Source organism: Anomalospiza imberbis, chromosome 26 (assembly GCF_031753505.1).
Source record: "Anomalospiza imberbis isolate Cuckoo-Finch-1a 21T00152 chromosome 26, ASM3175350v1, whole genome shotgun sequence".
NCBI classification, from domain to species: Eukaryota; Metazoa; Chordata; class Aves; order Passeriformes; family Viduidae; genus Anomalospiza; species Anomalospiza imberbis.
Genome location: NC_089706.1, coordinates 2589513 through 2609004, shown reverse-complemented (window position 1 = coordinate 2609004; position 19492 = coordinate 2589513). Strand labels below are relative to the sequence as shown.

The window sequence follows — 19492 nt, the reverse complement described above, 5'->3', positions numbered from 1 at the left end:
GAAAATCCCTCCACAGCTGGGAAGAAAGGCAGGCAACATTGACACCTGCTGTCGGGAACTTTAATAGCCATGCACACCAGGATTCCCGCAGAGCCAAGAACATCAAAACAACCGGGAAATAAAAAAAAGAGTTAAAACAGAGAGGATTGCTTTCAGAAAGCTTTATTTAATCAGCATTATTGCACACAATTAAATCCGAGGGATGGATTGGCTGGAAAAGCGTTGGGATCACTGGGGCCAGTTGCAGCAGGAGCAGACGGGGTCGAAGACCAGCCCCTGCTCGCAGCTCTGCACGAAGGTCTCGCCGTTCAGGCAGCTGTAGAAGTTCCTCTTGTTGCTGGGGTCTGCGTAGATCCCGTTGGGTTTCCCAGCACAGAAGCCGGAGCTGCCGGAGCCGCCGGAGCCACCGGAGCCGCCGCTGGTGGTGGTGGGAGCCTCAGTGATGGGAGGCTGGGGCTCAGCGGGGGGAACGCAGTCTGGAATTCAAGAATTTAAGCAGGAAAAGGTTTGTTTTCCCATTCCTGGTGTTTCATCCCTCCCACGCCTCCATAGGGAGCTTGGGAGTCTCCATGAAGGAGCTGCTCCTGCTGCTGGTGGTGGTGGGAGCCTCAAATGGGAGGAGGGGGGGACACAGTCTGGAATTCAGGCAGGAAAGGGTTGGAAGTGTTTGATTCCTCCCCATCCTTCATGGGGAGCTTGGGAGTCTCCATGAAGGAGCTGCTCCTGCTGCTGGTGGTGGTGGGAGCCTCGGTGAGGGGAGGCAGGGGCTCAGGGGGGGGACCACAGTCTGGAATTCAGGTGTGAAAAGGGTTGAAAATGTTTCATCCCTCCCACGCCTCCATAGGAATTTTGGGAGTCTCCATCAAGGAGCTGCTCCTGCTCTCCTGGAGCCACTCACCACCGCTCTGCAGCCCCAGGCCCTTCTTCAGGCTGGAGATCAGGGGGTATTTGCCCTCGTGGCAGAAGGTGCCAGTGAAGTCATCCATGTCCAGGGCCCACACCATGGCGCCTCCAAAGTTGTTCTTCTTCAGCCAATCCACCTGTGGGCAGGAAAATCCCGGTGAGCCCCAGGAACAGACCCCACAGGAGGCTCCGGCCTCGTCCCAGCACGGCCCCGCTGCCCCCAGACCTTGAGGCCGAAGCTCTTGATGTTGTCGTAGCCGACCCATTCGTTGCCCTTGTAGGCGTAGGGGACATCCTGGGGGGCATCCCAAGCCTGGGTGGCTCCGGAGTTCAGGAGAGAACAGATCTAAGGAGAAGGAAGCAGGAATGTTATCCACAAAAAGGGAAAAGCCCCAGGCTCTGCTGTTGCCTTGGCTTTATCCTCTGGTTTTGTGTTCCTTCCCCGTGCCCTGAGTACACAACTCCTTCCTAGTGATTCCACGGATAGCTCTGTGCCTGAGCCATGCAGAAAACTCCATGGGAGCTTCCTGATAAATCCCTTCAAATGATTTGAACAAGGAATGCATTGGGAACATCCATACCTCGTAGTAAGCCAGAGTTCCGGCCTCCCTGGTGTAGGGCCCAGCGGGGCCAGGGCCGGATGCTGGAGCTCCAACCGAGGTGTCGGACGGGTTCTGCAGGGTGAAGCTCTTTCCATAGGTCGGGAATCCCACAAGGAGCTTCTCAGCTGGGGCACCGTTGCTCTTCCAGTAATTCATGGCGTATTCCTGCAAGAAACCAGTCCCGCTCGAGTCTTTGCTGGGACTTTTAGGATGAATTCCTCAAAATCTCCTCAGAGGAGCCACTGAGGATCTGAGAGCTGCGATAGTCCCACAAAAACACTCACGACGTTGAAGTATTTGTAGTCGCCGTTGTCAGCAGGGCCGGCGAACAGGGGGCTGTTCTCGCCGGTGTTCCTCTCCCAGGAGCCGTGGAAGTCGTAGGTCATGACGTGGAAGTAATCCAGGTACCTGCGGGGAGCGGGGCTGTGTCCTCACCTGAGGCACCCCAGCTGAGGCTGCCCACCACCCCCACAGCACCTGGGGCTCCCTCAGGGGCTCTCTCACTTCAGCACTTCCAGGAAACCCCGCAAATCTCACCAGCGATCCCAGGTTTGCCACTCACTTGCCCAGCTCAGCAATCTCATAGCCAGCCTGGATGGTGGAAAGTCCGGCAGCCACGGCGGCGGTGACCATGAGCCGGGGCTGGTTGGTCTGTTTGGCCTCCTGCTCGAAGGCTGCCAGCAGCTCCTGAGGGATCCAAGGGACAGGAATCACCTGGGGGCTCGGGGCTGAGGCTTTGCGGCCGCCCAGCGCTCAGAGGCCAGAGCTGTGGCCAGCAGAGCCTGGAGCCAAGCCCACCTTAACCAGGACGGTGAAGAGAGCCTTGTCCTGGGCAGGGCTGCCCCTGGAGCCGGGGTATTCCCAGTCCAGGTCCAGCCCATCGAATCCGTACTGGCGCAGGAATTTGACCACGGAGTTGATGAAGGTCTGGCGGTTCTCAGGAGAGGAGACCATGGTGGAGAACCTGGGCAAGCGGAGCAGGAGAGAGGTGGGGTTTCCATGGAGCCCCTTCCTCCTCTCATTCTCTTCCCATGTTGCTCTTTAGGAGAGGACATGGTTTGAACTCACTTCTGTGTGCCGAAATTCCATCCTCCAATGGCCAGCAGGGTCTTCAGATCTTTGTTCCTGCAAGGAAAGAGGCAGGACCCAGAGTCATCGCATGTCCACAGCACCCACAGGCAGGGCTGTCCCCTGATCATGTCTCTGTCCCTCTTCACCCAGCATCCCTCGCCTGGAGCCGCTGTCACCGAGCTGAGAGTGAACCAGAGGGAAGGACCGGGAGGGAGCAGGGAAGGGCACAGGAGGCAGAGCAGAGCCCTGCTGCGGCTCCCGGCACTCACTGGTTCTTGAGGCCGTTGAAGGACTTGTAGAGGGTCTCGTCGTTCCACTCGTACGTGGAGATCTGGTTGTTGTTCATGCCGGCGAAGGCGTAGATCAGGTGGTTGCACAGGCAGGGGTCGACATTTTCGGGGGTGAACTTGCCCAGGCCAGGCCGGTACTGGGCCCAGTTGGTGAAGTAACAGGTCAGCACATAGGCGGTGCCTGCGGGGAGACAGCGGCCATGGAGGGGCTGCAGAGCCCGGGGCACAGCCCGGCCCCTGGCACGGCATCCCCGGCTGCTGCCGGGCCGGGCCGGGCACAGCTCCCGCTGCTCCCGGGGCAGGAGCTGCGGGAGAGGCAGCGGGGCCCCGGGCACCCTCGGGCACCGCCGGGCACCCCCAGCCCTGCAGCCGGAGCCTTCCTGCCCCGGCCCGGGCAGGGCTCGCTCCCGCAGCTCCGCTGCCCGCAGCTCCTGCCCGGCCCCGAGCCCCGCCGGGCCCGTCCTGCCCGGGAGGCAGCGCGGGGGCAGCGGGAGCGCCTCGGGAGCTGCGCTGGGGAAGCAGCACTGTCGCTGCTGGACACGAAAGGAGCACACAGAAGCTTGGGGAGTTCTAAAGTGAAAAAGACACGGTTTTGTTCACACATCTGGTGTTTAGAGAATTCCAAAGGGGACCGTGGATGGGAGGATGGAATGACCACCTCTCCAACCACACTGGTCCAAAGATCAATCCATCATTTCTCTCCACTCACAGAGAAATATGGAAACTATTCTATTTACCCATGAAATTGTGGGGGAGCTCTGACTCTTAAATATGTAAACATCATCAGAAGGCTAAAGAAGTTTTGTGAGAGCTTTAACACTTCCAAATGAACTATAAAGGAAAACTTAACACTTTTAAAAATCAGAGCAACAGAGCACCTACCGAGGTGGGCGTTCAGCAGCACGGCCAGGCCTGGCAGGGCACAAGGAAACAACAAAGGGGTCACTGCTTGCTACTAGAAATCCAAAGCTCTGGAGCAAGGCTCTGCTCTCAAGCTGAGGCACAAGAGTTTTTCTAAAATGCGTCCAAACATTTCCAGTAAAATCTGACAAACGATTTCAGGCAAAAGCACAGAGAAGAACCCAAGCAGATGCCAAAGGAATCATTTGGTTTTCAGGTTTAAGTTTGAAAGCACATTTCAATTGCAGCCTGCAATCAACTCCGTCCATGTTCAAAGCACAACAGATCCCCAACCGCAGCAGCACTAAAGAAGAGAAATTTCCCTCCCCAGAGGAAATTGTGAAACCTTGGACAGAAAAGAGAGAGCAGCGTTTTCACCGCTCCACCCCCCTGCACAGGCAGCGGAGCGGCAGTGCCTGAGCCTGCAGCCCTGCTCAGGAGGGCAGAGAGCTCCAGTGCAGCAGCACTCACCGGTGAGCAGAGTGAGCTTGGCCATCTCAGACCAGACTGATGTGCTCAGCCTCCCTCCCACTTTTATACCCTGCTCCTCGCTGCTGCCAGCCTGGCATCAACAGGGATGGGCAAACATTACGAAAGCTGGCAGAGAGCAGCGACACCAAATCTGACGCCAGGACAATGGGCCTGAGCACTGCGGCTGCAGGGGTCACTGCTGTGGGGCTGTGCCACGTCCTGGTGCTGCAAGGGCAGATAAAGAATGGGATTAGATTGCCTCGATTGTTCACATGTTGTTTTAGCAGCAGCTCTGTGTCCCCGCTGGCCGCTGCGCAGGGACCCACGGCTGCCGTGTGTGACCTTGTGCTGTCCTTGAGCCCTTCCCAGGGGCTGGCACTGCCAAACCCAGGCTTTGGGCTTTGCCAGGCTGGGGTGTCCTTGGTGGGAGCGGCCCAAGGCAGGGCTGAGCCGGGCTCTGGCTCCAGCTCTGGCAGGGTTGGAGGCTGTGGGGTCTGGGCTCGCTCGCTGTGGGCAACGCGGGACTGAGGGACCCTGGTGCCCTGAGCTGACGTGGGCTCTCCCCAGGGAAGCAGGCAGGAGGAGTCCCATCAGTAAAGATAAACCACATCGGTTTTTACTGAGTCATTCTCCACCTGAGAAAGAAAAATTCTTCTGTAAGAAGCGTTGTTTTTGTCATCTTCTTTCCCTTATCTCCTGACACTCATGGTCACAGGAACAAGTGGGAGGACAGCGCAGCAGAAGCTGACTCTGATTCACTGTTTCCATCAACCCTTGCACCACACCTCTGTTTTTGTAGCACCCGTGCTGGTGATCCCAACAGCCATGGAATCGGTGGGATGAGAGTTTTAGAGAGAAGATGCAGCCAGGAAGAGCCCCGACTGGTAACATCTCTCTGCAACCCAACACTGGAAGAGTTGGAAGGTCCCTGTCTGCTCTTTTTAATTGGAATTCTTTCAGCAAGGACCAATTCTTGTGCCCTTCATTACCTCCCAGCACTCCCAGGGAACCCACAGCAAACCACCTTCATTAGAACAGGAAAAAGGGCAGGAGAAGTCCTGAAGGAAAAGTCCTGAAGGAAAACTCCAGGATTTGTTATGCCCACATGAAGACAAATCAGTGTCCTTGAGCCTGCCCTAAATGCTCTTGTTTTCACACCCAAACACCTTCCCTGGATAACGGAGCTGAAAATCCTCCAGAGGTCACTGAGGCTGCGATTTTCCAGATCTATCCCGGTTCAATTTGTACCCTGGGACTTTATCAACCAAGAAAAACATTGGAAAAATACTCCTTGAGGATGCTGTCCTGTTATCAGCCATATCCCACCCTGTGCCTGCACCAAATCCCAAGGGCTCAGGCTGGCATGTTTTAATCTGCAGGTCAGCCAGCATCTGATACCGGGCTGCTTTCCAGGCTTCCAGTCATCCAAGGCTGGGTGACCTCCTGGAGAGTCACCTTTATGTCACCCCTCAAGGAATTAAACCTCCCAGTGCAGGGACACAGCCGTCCCTGAGTGGGGAAAAGGGAATAAACCCCCAGTCTCCTCACACAGGGGGGGAGCTTGGAGTCTCCATCTGGACAGAACATGAAAATAAAATGTGGAAAGGATATTTAGAGGCATTCAGCTGACGGGGCTTCACTTAGGGGAAAATGGGATTGCTCAGCAGCATGGGGGTGTCTCAGTTTGGGAAAGAGCTGAGCAGGAAGAGGAGGGGACGGATGTGAAAGGAAAATGAACTGGCCTCACCTTCCAGGGTGTCCCTTGTGGAGTTTAACCTCCAAGAAATAAAGAAATGTCTCTATTGAACATGAAATGAGTACACAGAACCTTGGGAAGTTCAAAAGAGAAAAAGAGAGAGTTTTATCCGATCATCTGGTATTTATAGAATTCCAAAGGTGACCTGGGTTGGAGGATGGAATGACCACCTCTCCACCCTCACTGGTCCAAAGATCAATCCATCATTTCTCTCCACCCACTGAGAAATATGTAAACTGTTCTATTTACACATGAAATTGTGTGGGAACTCTGATTCTCAAATATGTAAACATCATCAGAAGGCTAAAGAAGTTTTATGAGAACTTTAAAACTTTCAAAAGAACTATAAAAGAAAACGTAACACTTTTAAAAATCAGGGCAACAAAGAAACTTCTTCGGCTTCCCTGGGGAGAGCCCACGTCAGCTCAGGGCACCAGGGTCCCTCAGTCCCGCGTTGCCCACAGCGAGCGAGCCCAGACCCCGCAGCCTCCAACCCTGCCAGAGCTGGAGCCAGAGCCCGGCTCAGCCCTGCCTTGGGCCGCTCCCACCAAGGACACCCCAGCCTGGCAAAGCCCAAAGCCTGGGTTTGGCAGTGCCAGCCCCTGGGAAGGGCTCAAGGACAGCACAAGGTCACACACGGCAGCCGTGGGTCCCTGTGCAGCGGCCAGCGGGGACGCAGAGCTGCTGCTAAAACAACATGTGAACAATCGAGGCAATCTAATCCCATTCTTTATCTGCCCTTGCAGCACCAGGACGTGGCACAGCCCCACAGCAGTGACCCCTGCAGCCGCAGTGCTCAGGCCCATTGTCCTGGCGTCAGATTTGGTGTCGCTGCTCTCTGCCAGCTTTTGTAATGTTTGCCCATCCCTGTTGATGCCAGGCTGGCAGCAGCGAGGAGCAGGGTATAAAAGTGGGAGGGAGGCTGAGCACATCAGTCTGGTCTGAGATGGCCAAGCTCACTCTGCTCACCGGTGAGTGCTGCTGCACTGGAGCTCTCTGCCCTCCTGAGCAGGGCTGCAGGCTCTGGCACTGCCGCTCCGCTGCCTGTGCACGGGGGTGGAGCGGTGAAAACGCTGCTCTCTCTTTTCTGTCCAAGGTTTCACAATTTCCTCTGGGGAGGGAAATTTCTCTTCTTTAGTGCTGCTGCGGTTGGGGATCTGTTGTGCTTTGAACATGGACGGAGTTGATTGCAGGCTGCAATTGAAATGTGCTTTCAAACTTAAACCTGAAAACCAAATGATTCCTTTGGCATCTGCTTGGGTTCGTCTCTGTGCTTTTGCCTGAAATCGTTTGTCAAATTTTACTGGAAATGTTTGGACGCATTTTAGAAAAACTCTTGTGCCTCAGCTTGAGAGCAGAGCCTTGCTCCAGAGCTTTGGATTTCTAGTAGCAAGCAGTGACCCCTTTGTTGTTTCCTTGTGCCCTGCCAGGCCTGGCCGTGCTGCTGAACGCCCACCTCGGTAGGTGCTCTGTTGCTCTGATTTTTAAAAGTGTTAAGTTTTCCTTTATAGTTCATTTGGAAGTGTTAAAGCTCTCATAAAACTTCTTTAGCCTTCTGATGATGTTTACGTATTTGAGAGTCAGAGTTCCCCCACAATTTCATGGGTAAATAGAATAGTTTCCATATTTCTCTGTGAGTGGAGAGAAACGATGGATTGATCTTTGGACCAGTGTGGTTGGAGAGGTGGTCATTCCATCCTCCCATCCACGGTCCCCTTTGGAATTCTCCAAACACCAGACGTGTGAACAAAACCGTGTCTTTTTCACTTTAGAACTCCCCAAGCTTCTGTGTGCTCCTTTCGTGTCCAGCAGCGACAGTGCTGCTTCCCCAGCGCAGCTCCTGAGGCGCTCCCGCTGCCCCCGCGCTGCCTCCCGGGCAGGACGGGCCCGGCGGGGCTCGGGGCCGGGCAGGAGCTGCGGGCAGCGGAGCTGCGGGAGCGAGCCCTGCCCGGGCCGGGGCAGGAAGGCTCCGGCTGCAGGGCTGGGGGTGCCCGGCGGTGCCCGAGGGTGCCCGGGGCCCCGCTGCCTCTCCCGCAGCTCCTGCCCCGGGAGCAGCGGGAGCTGTGCCCGGCCCGGCCCGGCAGCAGCCGGGGATGCCGTGCCAGGGGCCGGGCTGTGCCCCGGGCTCTGCAGCCCCTCCATGGCCGCTGTCTCCCCGCAGGCACCGCCTATGTGCTGACCTGTTACTTCACCAACTGGGCCCAGTACCGGCCTGGCCTGGGCAAATACACCCCTGAGAACATCGACCCCAACCTGTGCAACCACCTGATCTACGCCTTTGCCGGCATGAACAACAACCAGATCTCCACGTACGAGTGGAACGACGAGACCCTCTACAAGTCCTTCAACGGCCTCAAGAACCAGTGAGTGCCGGGAGCCTCAGCAGGGCTCTGCTCCCTGTGGGGCCAGCCAGGGCAGGGCAGGGGGACAGCCCCATCCCCTGAGCTCAGGGACAGCAGCTCTGGGTGCTGCCTGTTGGCCCTTGGCTTTCCCACCAAAAGAACTTGGCCGGCAAATGCCACGGTGACACCAAAACCTCGGGGTCACTCCTGTTCCTGTCCCTTCCTTGCAGGAACAGGAACCTGAAGACCCTGCTGGCCATTGGAGGATGGAATTTCGGCACACAGAAGTGAGTTTCAACCAGCTCTGTCCAGTAATGACACCCAGGAGAAAGAGGGAAAGCAGGACGAGGCTGGATTCCAACCCCACCTCTCTCCTGCTCCGCTTGCCCAGGTTCTCCACCATGGTCTCCTCTCCTGAGAACCGCCAGACCTTCATCAACTCCGTGGTCAAATTCCTGCGCCAGTACGGATTCGATGGGCTGGACCTGGACTGGGAATACCCCGGCTCCAGGGGCAGCCCTGCCCAGGACAAGGCTCTCTTCACCGTCCTGGTTAAGGTGGGCTTGGCTCCAGGCTCTGCTGGCCACAGCTCTGGCCTCTGAGCGCTGGGCGGCCGCAAAGCCTCAGCCCCGAGCCCCCAGGTGATTCCTGTCCCTTGGATCCCTCAGGAGCTGCTGGCAGCCTTCGAGCAGGAGGCCAAACAGACCAACCAGCCCCGGCTCATGGTCACCGCCGCCGTGGCTGCCGGACTTTCCACCATCCAGGCTGGCTATGAGATCGCTGAGCTGGGCAAGTGAGTGGCCAGCCTGCGGTCCCTGGTGGCACCGGGGTGGGTTCCTGGCAGTGAAAGCTGCAGAGAGCCCCTGAGGGAGCCCCTGGTGCTGTGGGGGTGGTGGGCAGCCTCAGCTGGGGTGCCTCAGGTGAGGACACAGCCCCGCTCCCCGCAGGTACCTGGATTACTTCCACGTCATGACCTACGACTTCCACGGCTCCTGGGACGGCTCCACGGGCGAGAACAGCCCCCTGTTCAGCGGGGGCAGCACCCTCAGCGTTGTGAGTGCCTTTGGGGCCTCTGGCCCAGGGCTCCTCTTGCCTCAGCACAGCCCATGAGCCGTGCTGCCTTTTCCAGGAATACGCCATGAACTACTGGAAGAACAACGGCGCCCCAGCTCAGAAGCTGCTGGTGGGATTCGCAACCTACGGGAAAACCTTCACCCTGCAGAGCCCATCCAACACCGCCATCGGAGCCCCCAGCTCCGGGCCCGGCCCCGCCGGACCCTACACCGGGGAGGCCGGGCTCCTGGCTTACTACGAGGTGCGTGAGGGACTCGCCCCGGCTGCAAGGGCAGCCTGGGCACTGCTGGCTCATGGAATTCCTAACCTGGCCCATATTCCCACTGCTCTTTCTCCTTAGATCTGCACCTTCCTGAACTCCGGAGCCACCCAGGCTTGGGATGCCCCCCAGGATGTCCCCTACGCCTACAAGGGCAACGAATGGGTCGGCTACGACAACGTCAAGAGCTTCGGCCTCAAGGTCTGGGGGCAGCGGGGCCGTGCTGGGACGAGGCCGGAGCCTCCTGTGGGGTCAGTTCCTGGGGCTCACCGGGATTTTCCTGCCCACAGGTGGATTGGCTGAAGAAGAACAACTTTGGAGGCGCCATGGTGTGGACCATCGACCTGGACGACTTCACTGGCACCTTCTGCCACGAGGGCAAATACCCGCTGATCTCCAGCCTGAAGAAGGGCCTGGGGCTGTGAACGTGCCGTGAGTGACGGGGAGGGACACGGGCTGTGTGCCCCAAAGGGCACGGTGGGGTGCGCAAGGGGGGCACTACAACCATCACCCCTTCCCCGGCGTGTCTCTCACTCCCTTCCACAACATTCTAAAGGTTTATTAAAAGCTTATCAAAAATACAAGGGAAGACTGAATGGAGAAAATATTACGTATTATTTAATTGATATATTATGAGTAAAGGATTTTTTTTCCCACTGTGTGCTCATCCACACATTGGAGGTTTTGCCTTTTAACCCTTTAGCCCCTCCCAAAGTTCTGTCCATCAACTCCTTCTTTGCTGTCCAGTGGTGGAGTTTTACTTCCTTAAATCTTGACTGGGGGTCAGGTGTTGCCATAGAAACGAGCCAACCCTCCCAAATGTCCCAAACCTGGGCCACCCCCTGACCACAACACAAGGGGGGGTAAAACATAACTATAAATCTATAAAACATCTCCTAACATATACACACATGATATTTGCCTTTCAATTGTGAGAGCCAAGCACGGCATTGTCCATCTGTCACACCAAGGAAAATCCTGCTCTCTTTCCAGGCTGCGCAGCGCAATCCTCACGTCCCTGCAGCTGCTGGGGCAGCAGCGGGAGTGCAGGAGGAGCTGCAGTGCTGATGGTGAGATCCCAGTCCCGATCCCGATCCCATTCCAGCCCAATGAGCCCTCTGATCCCATGGCACACAATGAGAATGATTCAATAAAGCTTTACACAAAACCAACAACTTCCTGCTTCAACTCGTTTCCTCCTCTACATTTTGTTGCTTCCTGATTCTCTCACGTGAAAAACAGCTTCCCTCTCCTGTGAAAATGAAAGTTTTAAAGTCCTCATAAAACTTCTTTAGCCTTCTGATGATGTTTACATATTTAAGAGTCAGAGTTCCCACACAATTTCATGTATAAATAGAACAGTTTACATATTTCTCTGTGGGTGGAGAGAAACGATGGATTGATCTTTGGACCAGTGTGGTTGGAGAGGTGGTAATTCCATCCTCCAATCCACGGTCACCTTTGGAATTCTATAAATACCAGATGTTTGAATAAAACTCTCTCTTTTTCTCTTTTGAATTTCCCAAGCTTCTGTGTACTCATTTTGTGTCCAATAGTGATATTTCTTTATTTCTTTGGACCAGTGTGGTTGGAGAGGTGGTAATTCCATCCTCCCATTCACAGTCACCTCTGGAATTCTATAAATACCAGATGTTTGAATAAAACTGGGTCTTTTTCTCTTTTGAACTCCCCAAGCTTCTGTGTGCTCATTTCGTGTCCAATAGCGACAGGGAAGGGCTCGGATTTCATCCCAGCCGGGGATTTTTTGCTGCCCTACCTTGGCAGTGGCATGGAAACCGAGTCAGGAACTGCTGTCACATCGCCAAGGCTGTGACATCACAACGCCAGGCTGCTGCCCGGAGCCAGCCCAGCACATTCCCGAGGGAAATGCCGAATCCTGGGCTTTTCCCCATTCCCCTGCTCCGCGCCCGCAGCACCTGAGCCCATCCCGGGGGCTCTGCCCGGCCAGGATGGCAGCGCGGCATGACCCCAAAGGTGAGAGCTGGCTGAGCTGGGGGCACCCGGGGAGGGCTGTGTTTTCTTCTCCTTCACCTCCCCAGTGCCATCAGCTTCTCCAGGATCTTCCCAGATCCCAGTTCCCTGCTCAGGCTGGGAAAAGTCAGCCCTGCCGGGAAAATTCACCCACAAACTTCAGAGGTTTGTGTCCGAAAAGGAGACAGAGGAGTCTTTCACTTTATCCCAATAACGGGAGAACCCATGGGGCATTCCCCTGGGGTCTCTCCAATTTTTGGAGGACGCTGCCTCCTTTTTATCCCAATTTCCCTTCTCATCCCAATTTCCCTTCTCTCTTTCCCACGTGGCTGAGGTACTTGAGAGGTTCAGTCTTCCCAAAACGCCTGATTCCAGAGATTCCCCTCTAATGTACAACCCTCCCTTGTCATTTTTAATTCTTATGGAATTTAGGGTTTCCCCCCATTGTTTCTTTCATCTTTCAATATCCAATTTCATTTATCAGCCACCCTACAGTCTGCTTGTAAAGGCAAATATCTTTTTTCCCATCCATCAATCAGTGGAATCCTTCCCGTTGTTTCTTTTCTCTCTCAGTGCTGGTTTCATCTACCAGCAGCCCCACAAAAAGACAAATCTGTCATTCCCCTCAGCCCCTCATGGCTTTGGAGAGGCAGAGGCAAAGGGCAGACCCCGTTGCCCTGATTTTTAAAGCTGTTTTCTTTTATAGTGCTTTTGAAAGTTTTAAAGTTCTCATAAAGCTTCTTTAGCCTTCTGATGATGTTTGCATATTTGAGAGTCAGAGTTCCCACACAATTTCATGTATAAATAGAATAGTTTACATATTTCTCTGTGGGCGGAGAGAAATGATGGATTGATCTTTGGACCAGTGTGGTTGGAGAGGTGGTAATTCCATCCTCCAATCCACGGTCACCTTTGGAATTCTATAAATACCAGATGTTTGAATAAAACTCTCTCTTTTTCTCTTTTGAACTTCCCAAGCTTCTGTGTGCTCATTTTGTGTCCAATAACAACAAGACCCCTCCCAAATATCCAGGGCAAAGACAAATCTGTCATTCCTTGTGAAAGACAAATCTGTTTGGAAAGACAAATCCCTCATTCCTCTCAGCCCCTCGTGGCTTTGGAGAGGCAGAGGGCCCAGGGATGAACAGCACGTGCTCACTCTTTTCTCTCTTTTCTCTCTTTTCTCTCTTTTTCCCCTTGTTTATCCCATCACTGGCATTTCCCCGTGCCCGTCCCCCAGCTGTGGCAAAGCTCATCTCCTTTGGGACAACTCAAGAACGGAAAATGTTCCCCCACTACTTTGCCCCAGACCGGCTGGGCATCGAGGTGATCGGGGTGCGGGGCAGCCCCTTCCTGGGGCCAGGCTCTTACCTGGGGCCAGAGGTGAGCTCGCCCTTCATTTCGGGGTCTCTTGGGGTCCTGTGGTCAAGATGACCCCGAGATCGTGAAAAGTCTTTTCCTCCCAGCCCCACAGCCAAAGGAGAAGTCCAGATGTGGCGGTTTTGCTCCTCAAGGTTGTTTATTTTTCCTTATCCAGAACATTCTCTCTCTGCCCTGCTGAGCTCTGTCCAGCAGGTCGGCCATGGCATTCTGTCTGCCCTCAGGGGGGTGACCACATTTTATACCAAAAACTACGTGTACTTTATTTATGATTAATTCCCAATACCTATCACCTATGTTGGACAGTGTGTCTCTACTCTAAACCAAAAAAAGTGTCATCATCACAGTGAAAGATGGAGGACAAGAAGAACCACAAGACACACCCAAATTCCTCCATCTTGCCTCCTGAACCCCATTCTAAAAAAACCCAAAATTCTATTTATTCACCCCGTGTCACATTAACTCAAACCCTTGTGGCCTGTAATTCCTCACACAGAGTTGGCAGCTTTTCCCACGGGCTAAAATCGAAGCCACGGGTGTTTTTGACTTCGTGCCAAGGTCTCCGAGCCCCCTGCCAGGGGCTGGAGCCAGCCAGGGCAGCCAGAGGGATGTGCTGGGTTCCCACAGGGGTCATTGGTAGAAGGCACAGGAGTTACAGGGCCACACCTGCCCTGAAAACCCTCTGCAGGATGTCCCACATCCACCTGGAAAAAGGAATTATCTCCTCTCCCAACAGATCCTCGCGGCTCTGCAGTAGTGAGAAATTAAGGGAATTATTAGGAATAACATTTGCAGCTCATGCACTCCTGCCCTGCAAACCCACTGCAGGATGGAAAAAGGAAATTTTCCTGGAAAAAGGAATTATCTCCTTTCCCAGCTGATCCTCGGGGCTCTGCAATAGTGAGAAATTAAGGGAATTATTAGGAAAAACTTTAATAGGAAAATATTTGCTTTTCATGCTGCACTCCTGCCCTGCAAACCCACTGCAGGATGGGAAAAGGAAATTTTCCTGGAAAAAGGAATTACCTCCTTTCCCAACCGATCCTCAAGGCTCTGCAATAGTGAGAAATTAAGGGAATTATCAGGAATAAGTTTAATTGGAATAGTATCTGCTGCTCATGCATTCCTGCCCTGCAAACGATGCCTTTAAAATAATGTCAATAAATAATTTTGGCTTTCAAACTGCAACAGAACATCCTCAAATCCTCCACGAGCACCCGGCCCATGAGCACCCGGGGGTACGTGCTGGGAGCCAGGACAGCCCCGCGCTTCCAGCAGAAGGCTCAGGTAAGGAGAGCAGAAAAAGAGGGAAAAAGCAGCCAAAAAGAGGGAAAAAGCGGCAAAAAAAACAGGGGAAAAGCAGCAAAAAACCAGGGGAAAATCAGCCAAACCATTCCCCAGCCCGGCTGTGGACACAGCAGGCAACTGCTATGGGCGTGCGGGGTTTCGGGCACGCCCGGCTCTGTTCCCTGCACACCCAGCTCCGTTCCCTGCACACCCAGCTCCTTTCCCGCACTCCCAGCTTGGTTTCCCGCACTCCCAGCTCCGTGTCCCGCACTCCCAGCTCCATTTCCCGCACTCCCAGCTCCTTTCCCGCACTCCCAGCTCCTTTCCCGCACTCCCAGCTCCGTGTCCCGCACTCCCAGCTCCGTTCCCCGCACTCCCAGCTCCATTTCCCGCACTCCCAGCTCCGTGTCCCGCACTCCCAGCTCTGTGTCCCGCACTCCCAGCTCCTTTCCCGCACTCCCAGCTCCGTGTCCCGCACTCCCAGCTCCGTTCCCCGCACTCCCAGCTCCATTTCCCGCACTCCCAGCTCCGTGTCCCGCACTCCCAGCTCTGTGTCCCGCACTCCCAGCTCCTGTCCCGCACTCCCAGCTCCATTTCCCGCACTCCCAGCCCCTTTCCCGCACTCCCAGCTTGGTTTCCCACACTCCCAGCTCCGTGTCCCACACTCCCAGCTCCTTTCCCGCACTCCCAGCTCCGTGTCCCGCACTCCCAGCTCCATTTCCCGCACTCCCAGCTTGGTTTCCCGCACTCCCCGCTCCTTTCCCGCACTCCCAGCTCCGTTCCCGCACTCCCAGCTCCGTTCCCCGCACTCCCAGCTTGGTTTCCCGCGCTCCCAGCTCCGTGTCCCGCACTCCCAGCTTGGTTTCCCGCACTCCCAGCTCCGTTTCCCGCACTCCCAGCTCCGTGTCCCGCACTCCCAGCTCCGTTCCCGCACTCCCCGCTCCTTTCCCGCACTCCCAGCTCTGTTTCCCGCACTCCCAGCTCCTTTCCCGCACTCCCAGCTCCGTTCCCCGCACTCCCAGCTCCGTGTCCCGCACTCCCAGCTCCATTTCCCGCACTCCCAGCTCCGTTCCCGCACTCCCAGCTCCGTTCCCCGCACTCCCAGCTCCATTTCCCGCACTCCCAGCTCCGTTCCCGCACTCCCAGCTCCTTTCCCGCACTCCCAGCTCCGTGTCCCGCACTCCCAGCTCTTTTTCCGCACTCCCACCTCCTTTCCCCGCACTCCCACCTCCTTTCCCCGCACTCCCAGCTCCATTTCCCGCACTCCCAGCTTGGTTCCCCGCACTCCCAGCTTGGTTTCCCGCACTCCCACCTCCTTTCCCGCACTCCCAGCTCCTTTCCCGCACTCCCAGCTCCGTGTCCCGCACTCCCAGCTCCTGTCCCGCACTCCCAGCTCCGTTTCCCGCACTCCCAGCTCCGTTTCCCGCAGGCCGTGTCCCCCGGCCCCGCCGCCTACGGGCCCTTCCCGGCGGAGCGCGGGCGGGGCCGGCCCGCCCCGGTTCCCTTCTCCTCCAGCAGCCCCCGCTTCCCGAGCCGCCTTCTGGACAAGGATCTGTACCCCGGGTGAGTGAAATCCTTCTCTCGCAAAAAAAAAAAAACCCTCCAAAAATCAGGAAAAAAAATTTTTAAAAAACCCCAAATCCCCACCGCAAAAACTTAAAAAAGCAAAAAAAAAAAGAATAAAACCACCCCAACCAACCAACCAACCAACCAACCAAAAAAAGCGTTTTCTCTCCAACAAAGAAGGTTTTTATCTGCAAAAAAGAAGGGTTTTATGTCCAGAAATCACTGGGATATTTTGGTTAATACTGGGATATTTTGGTTAACATTGGGATGTGAATTGTAAATTGTTAATTGTAAACCTGGATATTTTGGTTAACACTGGGACGTTTTGGTTAATATCAGGATATTTTGGCTAACACTGGAATATTTTGGTTAATATCAGAATATTTTGGTTAATATCAGGATATTTCGGTTAACACTGGGACATTTTGGTTAATATGAGAATATTTTGGTTAACACTGGGATATTTTGGTTAATATCAGGATATTTTGGTTAAAACACTGGGATATTTTGGTTAACACTGGGACATTTTGGTTAATATGAGAATATTTTGGTTAAGACTGGGACGTTTTGGTTAATATCAGAATATTTTGGTTAATATCAGGATGTTTAGGTTAACATTGGGACATTTTGGTTAATAAGAGAATATTTTGGTTAACACTGGGACATTTTGGTTAACACTGGGAAGTTTTGGTTAATATCAGAATATTTTCGGTTAACACTGGGACGTTTTGGTTAATATCAGAATATTTTGGTTAATATCAGAATATTTTGGTTAACATCAGAATATTTTGGTTAACACTGGGATATTTTGGTTAACAATGGGACATTTTGGTTATTATCAGAATATTTTGGGTAACACTGGGACATTTTGGTTAATATCAGAATATTTTTGGTTAACACTGGGATATTTTAGTTAACACTGGGACGTTTTGGTTAATATCAAAATATTTTGGTTAATATCAGAATATTTTGGTTAACACTGGGACGTTTTGGTTAATATCAGAATATTTTGGTTAATATGAGAATATTTTGGTTAACACTGGGATATTTTGGTTAACACTGGGACATTTTGGTTAACACTGGTACATTTAGGTTAATATCAGGATATTTTGGTTAACACTGGGACATTTTGGTTAATATCAGAATATTTTGGTTAACACTGGGACATTTTGGTTAATATCAGAATATTTTGGTTAACACTGGGACATTTAGGTTAATATCAGGATATTTTGGGTAACACTGGGACATTTAGGTTATTATCAGAATATTTTGGGTAACACTGGGACATTTTGGTTAAAACACTGGGATATTTTGGTTAACACTGGGACGTTTTGGTTAATATGAGAATATTTTGGGTAACACTGGGACATTTTGGTTAACACTGGGACGTTTTGGTTAATATCAGAATATTTTGGTTAACACTGGGACATTTAGGTTAATATCAGGATATTTTGGTTAACACTGGGACATTTAGGTTAATATCAGGATATTTTGGTTAACACTGGGACATTTAGGTTAATATCAGGATATTTTGGTTAACACTGGGACATTTAGGTTAATATCAGGATATTTTGGTTAACACTGGAATATTTTGGGTAACACTGGGACATTTTGGGCAGCCCTGCGCTATTCTGGTTAAACCAAAACCAGCTCCAGAGCGGATCTGGACGATTCCTGGTCCCTTTAGGCCTGGCACTTACGACACCCAGGAGCCTGGCACCAGGAAAGTCGCTTGGCCCATGAAGTTTGGGGCTCCCGACTGGGACGCGGTGCCAAAGGCAGCCCCGAGGATGATGAAGATGCAGGTGCAGAAGGTGAGGATGGCACAGGGGGGGATGGCTCAAAGCTCCCGAGACAGGAAATTTCCTTTTCAATCCATATTTTCACTATTTTGTCGAATATTATGTTATTTCATTTTTTAAAATTTATTTTTTATATTTCCACATTCACTGTGTTTTGTTATCCCTTCCTGCCTCAAAGCTTCTAAGAGAGTAAAAATTCCTTTTCACTCCACACTTTCACTGTTTTATTGAATATTATTTTATTTTTTTATATATTTTTTGAATTTTTTTTTAAATTTAATTTTATTTATTTTATATATTTCCACCTTCACTGTGTTTTGTTATCCTTTCCTGCCTCAAAGCTTCTAAGGGAAAAAATTTCCTTTTCACTTCTCATTTTCCCTCTTTTGTTTTCCTCTCCTGCTCGTGAGAGAGGAAATTTCCTTTTCACTCCACATTTTCACTATTTTGTTGAATATTATTTTATTTTATAGTTATATTTCTTAGTTTTCTAATTTTTATTTATTTATTTTTTGTATTTCCACTTCCACTATGCTTTGTTTTCCTTTCCTGCCTCAAACCTTCTAAGAGAGGAAAATTCCTAAATTCCTTTTCACACCATATTCTCACTATTTTATTAAACATTGTTTTATATTTTTAATTTTTTTAAATTTTATTTTATTTATTTATTTTATATATTTCCACTTTCACTATGTTTTGTTATCCCTTCCTGCCTCAAAGCTTCTAAGAGAGTAAAAATTCCTTTTCACTCCACACTTTCACTGTTTTATTGAATATTATTTTATTTTTTTATATATTTTTTGAAATTTTTTTTTATTTTATTTTATTTATTTTATATATTTCCACCTTCACTATGTTTTGTTATCCTTTCCTGCGTCAAAGCTTCTAAGGGAAAAAATTTCCTTTTCACTTCTCATTTTCACGCTTTTGTTTTCCTCTCCTGCTCCTGAGAGAGGAAATTTCCTTTTCACTCCACACTTTCACTGTTTTATTGAATATTATTTTATTTTATTTTATATATTTTTTTATTTTTTTAAATTTTATTTTATATATTTTATATATTTCCACCTTCACTATGTTTTGTGATCCTTTCCTCCCCAAAAGCTTCTAGGAGACAAAAATCTCCTTTTAATTCCCCATTTTCACCGTTTTGTTTTCCTTTCCTGCTGCTGAGAGTGGAAATTTCCTTTTTCGCTGCACATTTCCACAATTTTTTTTTGTATTTTTCCCTGCCCAGGGCACAAGACACCAAGTGATTTTCTCTCAAATAATCCCTGTTTGCAAAACCCTTCCAAAAAAAAAAACCCCTTTCACTCAGAAATTTTCTCAAATTTCCACCCCAAAAGCAGCAAAGTGGGGGCTCCGCTGCCTTGTGGGGCTCTGCTGGAAGGAAAATCTGATTTAAATCTGATTTAAATCACAATTTTAGCTCTCACCCCATCATTTTCTGGTGCATTTTCACTGTTATTAATGAAAATTTGTTTTGTTTTGTTTTTTTTTTTTAGATGACTTTGGACAAAAAATTCCAGAAAAATCAGGGCAGAGAGGCGTACCTGAAGGTGTACCACAGCTGAGGAGAAATAACTTTATTTGGAGAAATATCTTTATTTGGAGAAATATCTTCATTTCACCTGCAGCACCAGGCTGAATAAATCAAATATTTTAAATATTTTTGATGTTTTTAAGTCGCTCTGCTCAATGCTCTCAGCCCCATTCCAGCCACCTGGGAAGAAATTTTAACTCCAGAATTCGTTTTAAAAGAGTCTGAAGGTGTTTTAAAATGTTTTAATGCATTTT

The 19492-nt window shown here is 51.4% G+C and overlaps 5 protein-coding genes across 7 annotated transcripts in view; 2 read left to right on the top strand and 3 right to left on the bottom strand.

The window, feature by feature from the left end:
* The window catches only part of TOMM6 (translocase of outer mitochondrial membrane 6), a 120526-nt gene that overhangs the window by 767 nt on the left and 100267 nt on the right, over positions 1-19492 (bottom strand). The window lies entirely within an intron of this gene.
* The window catches only part of OPTC (opticin), a 159156-nt gene that overhangs the window by 92070 nt on the left and 47594 nt on the right, over positions 1-19492 (bottom strand). The window lies entirely within an intron of this gene.
* LOC137462594 (acidic mammalian chitinase-like) lies at positions 147-4354 on the bottom strand. Its single transcript, XM_068173125.1, has 11 exons — positions 4238-4354; positions 3749-3778; positions 2846-3047; positions 2574-2630; positions 2304-2469; positions 2068-2192; positions 1790-1913; positions 1485-1670; positions 1130-1249; positions 899-1040; positions 147-476 (listed from the first exon to the last, which is right to left on the bottom strand). The coding sequence occupies exons 1-11, from the start codon at positions 4260-4262 to the stop codon at positions 229-231; spliced, it is 1425 nt and encodes a 474-aa protein (XP_068029226.1). The 5' UTR covers positions 4263-4354; the 3' UTR covers positions 147-228.
* LOC137462700 (acidic mammalian chitinase-like) overlaps positions 6848-19492 on the top strand; it is a 134109-nt gene continuing 121464 nt past the window's right edge. Inside the window, exons 1-11 of one of the 3 annotated variants that reach the window (XM_068173308.1) lie at positions 6848-6964; positions 7424-7453; positions 8155-8356; positions 8566-8622; positions 8727-8892; positions 9004-9128; positions 9283-9388; positions 9465-9650; positions 9750-9869; positions 9959-10100; positions 10662-10739. In XM_068173308.1, coding sequence (XP_068029409.1) covers positions 6940-6964; positions 7424-7453; positions 8155-8356; positions 8566-8622; positions 8727-8892; positions 9004-9128; positions 9283-9388; positions 9465-9650; positions 9750-9869; positions 9959-10093 — 1152 coding nt within the window. In that variant the 5' untranslated portion in view covers positions 6848-6939 and the 3' untranslated portion in view covers positions 10094-10100; positions 10662-10739. Of the gene's footprint in view, positions 6965-7423; positions 7454-8154; positions 8357-8565; positions 8623-8726; positions 8893-9003; positions 9129-9282; positions 9389-9464; positions 9651-9749; positions 9870-9958; positions 10101-10661; positions 10740-19492 lie in introns of those variants that run through there. The other 2 variants (XM_068173307.1, XM_068173310.1) reach the window with 2 other exon arrangements.
* On the top strand, positions 11633-19269 carry CIMAP3 (ciliary microtubule associated protein 3). Its single transcript, XM_068173206.1, has 6 exons — positions 11633-11663; positions 12901-13043; positions 14232-14327; positions 15757-15890; positions 17581-17707; positions 19201-19269. Exons 1-6 carry the CDS (start codon positions 11639-11641, stop codon positions 19267-19269), a joined length of 594 nt encoding a protein of 197 aa, XP_068029307.1. The 5' UTR covers positions 11633-11638.

Bases quoted from the DNA above. Each gene is read 5' to 3' on its own strand.
- CIMAP3 (XM_068173206.1), top strand. From the start codon at position 11,639: ATGGCAGCGCGGCATGACCCCAAAG. The intron at 13,044-14,231 runs GTGAGCTCGCCC...AAACTGCAACAG, and splicing joins GCTCTTACCTGGGGCCAGAG to AACATCCTCAAATCCTCCAC. The intron at 17,708-19,200 runs GTGAGGATGGCA...TTTTTTTTTTAG, and splicing joins TGAAGATGCAGGTGCAGAAG to ATGACTTTGGACAAAAAATT.
- LOC137462594 (XM_068173125.1), bottom strand. From the start codon at position 4,262: ATGGCCAAGCTCACTCTGCTCACCG. The intron at 3,779-4,237 runs GTGAGTGCTGCT...GTGCCCTGCCAG, and splicing joins CAAGCTCACTCTGCTCACCG to GCCTGGCCGTGCTGCTGAAC. The intron at 1,914-2,067 runs GTGAGTGGCAAA...CGCTCCCCGCAG, and splicing joins GAGATTGCTGAGCTGGGCAA to GTACCTGGATTACTTCCACG.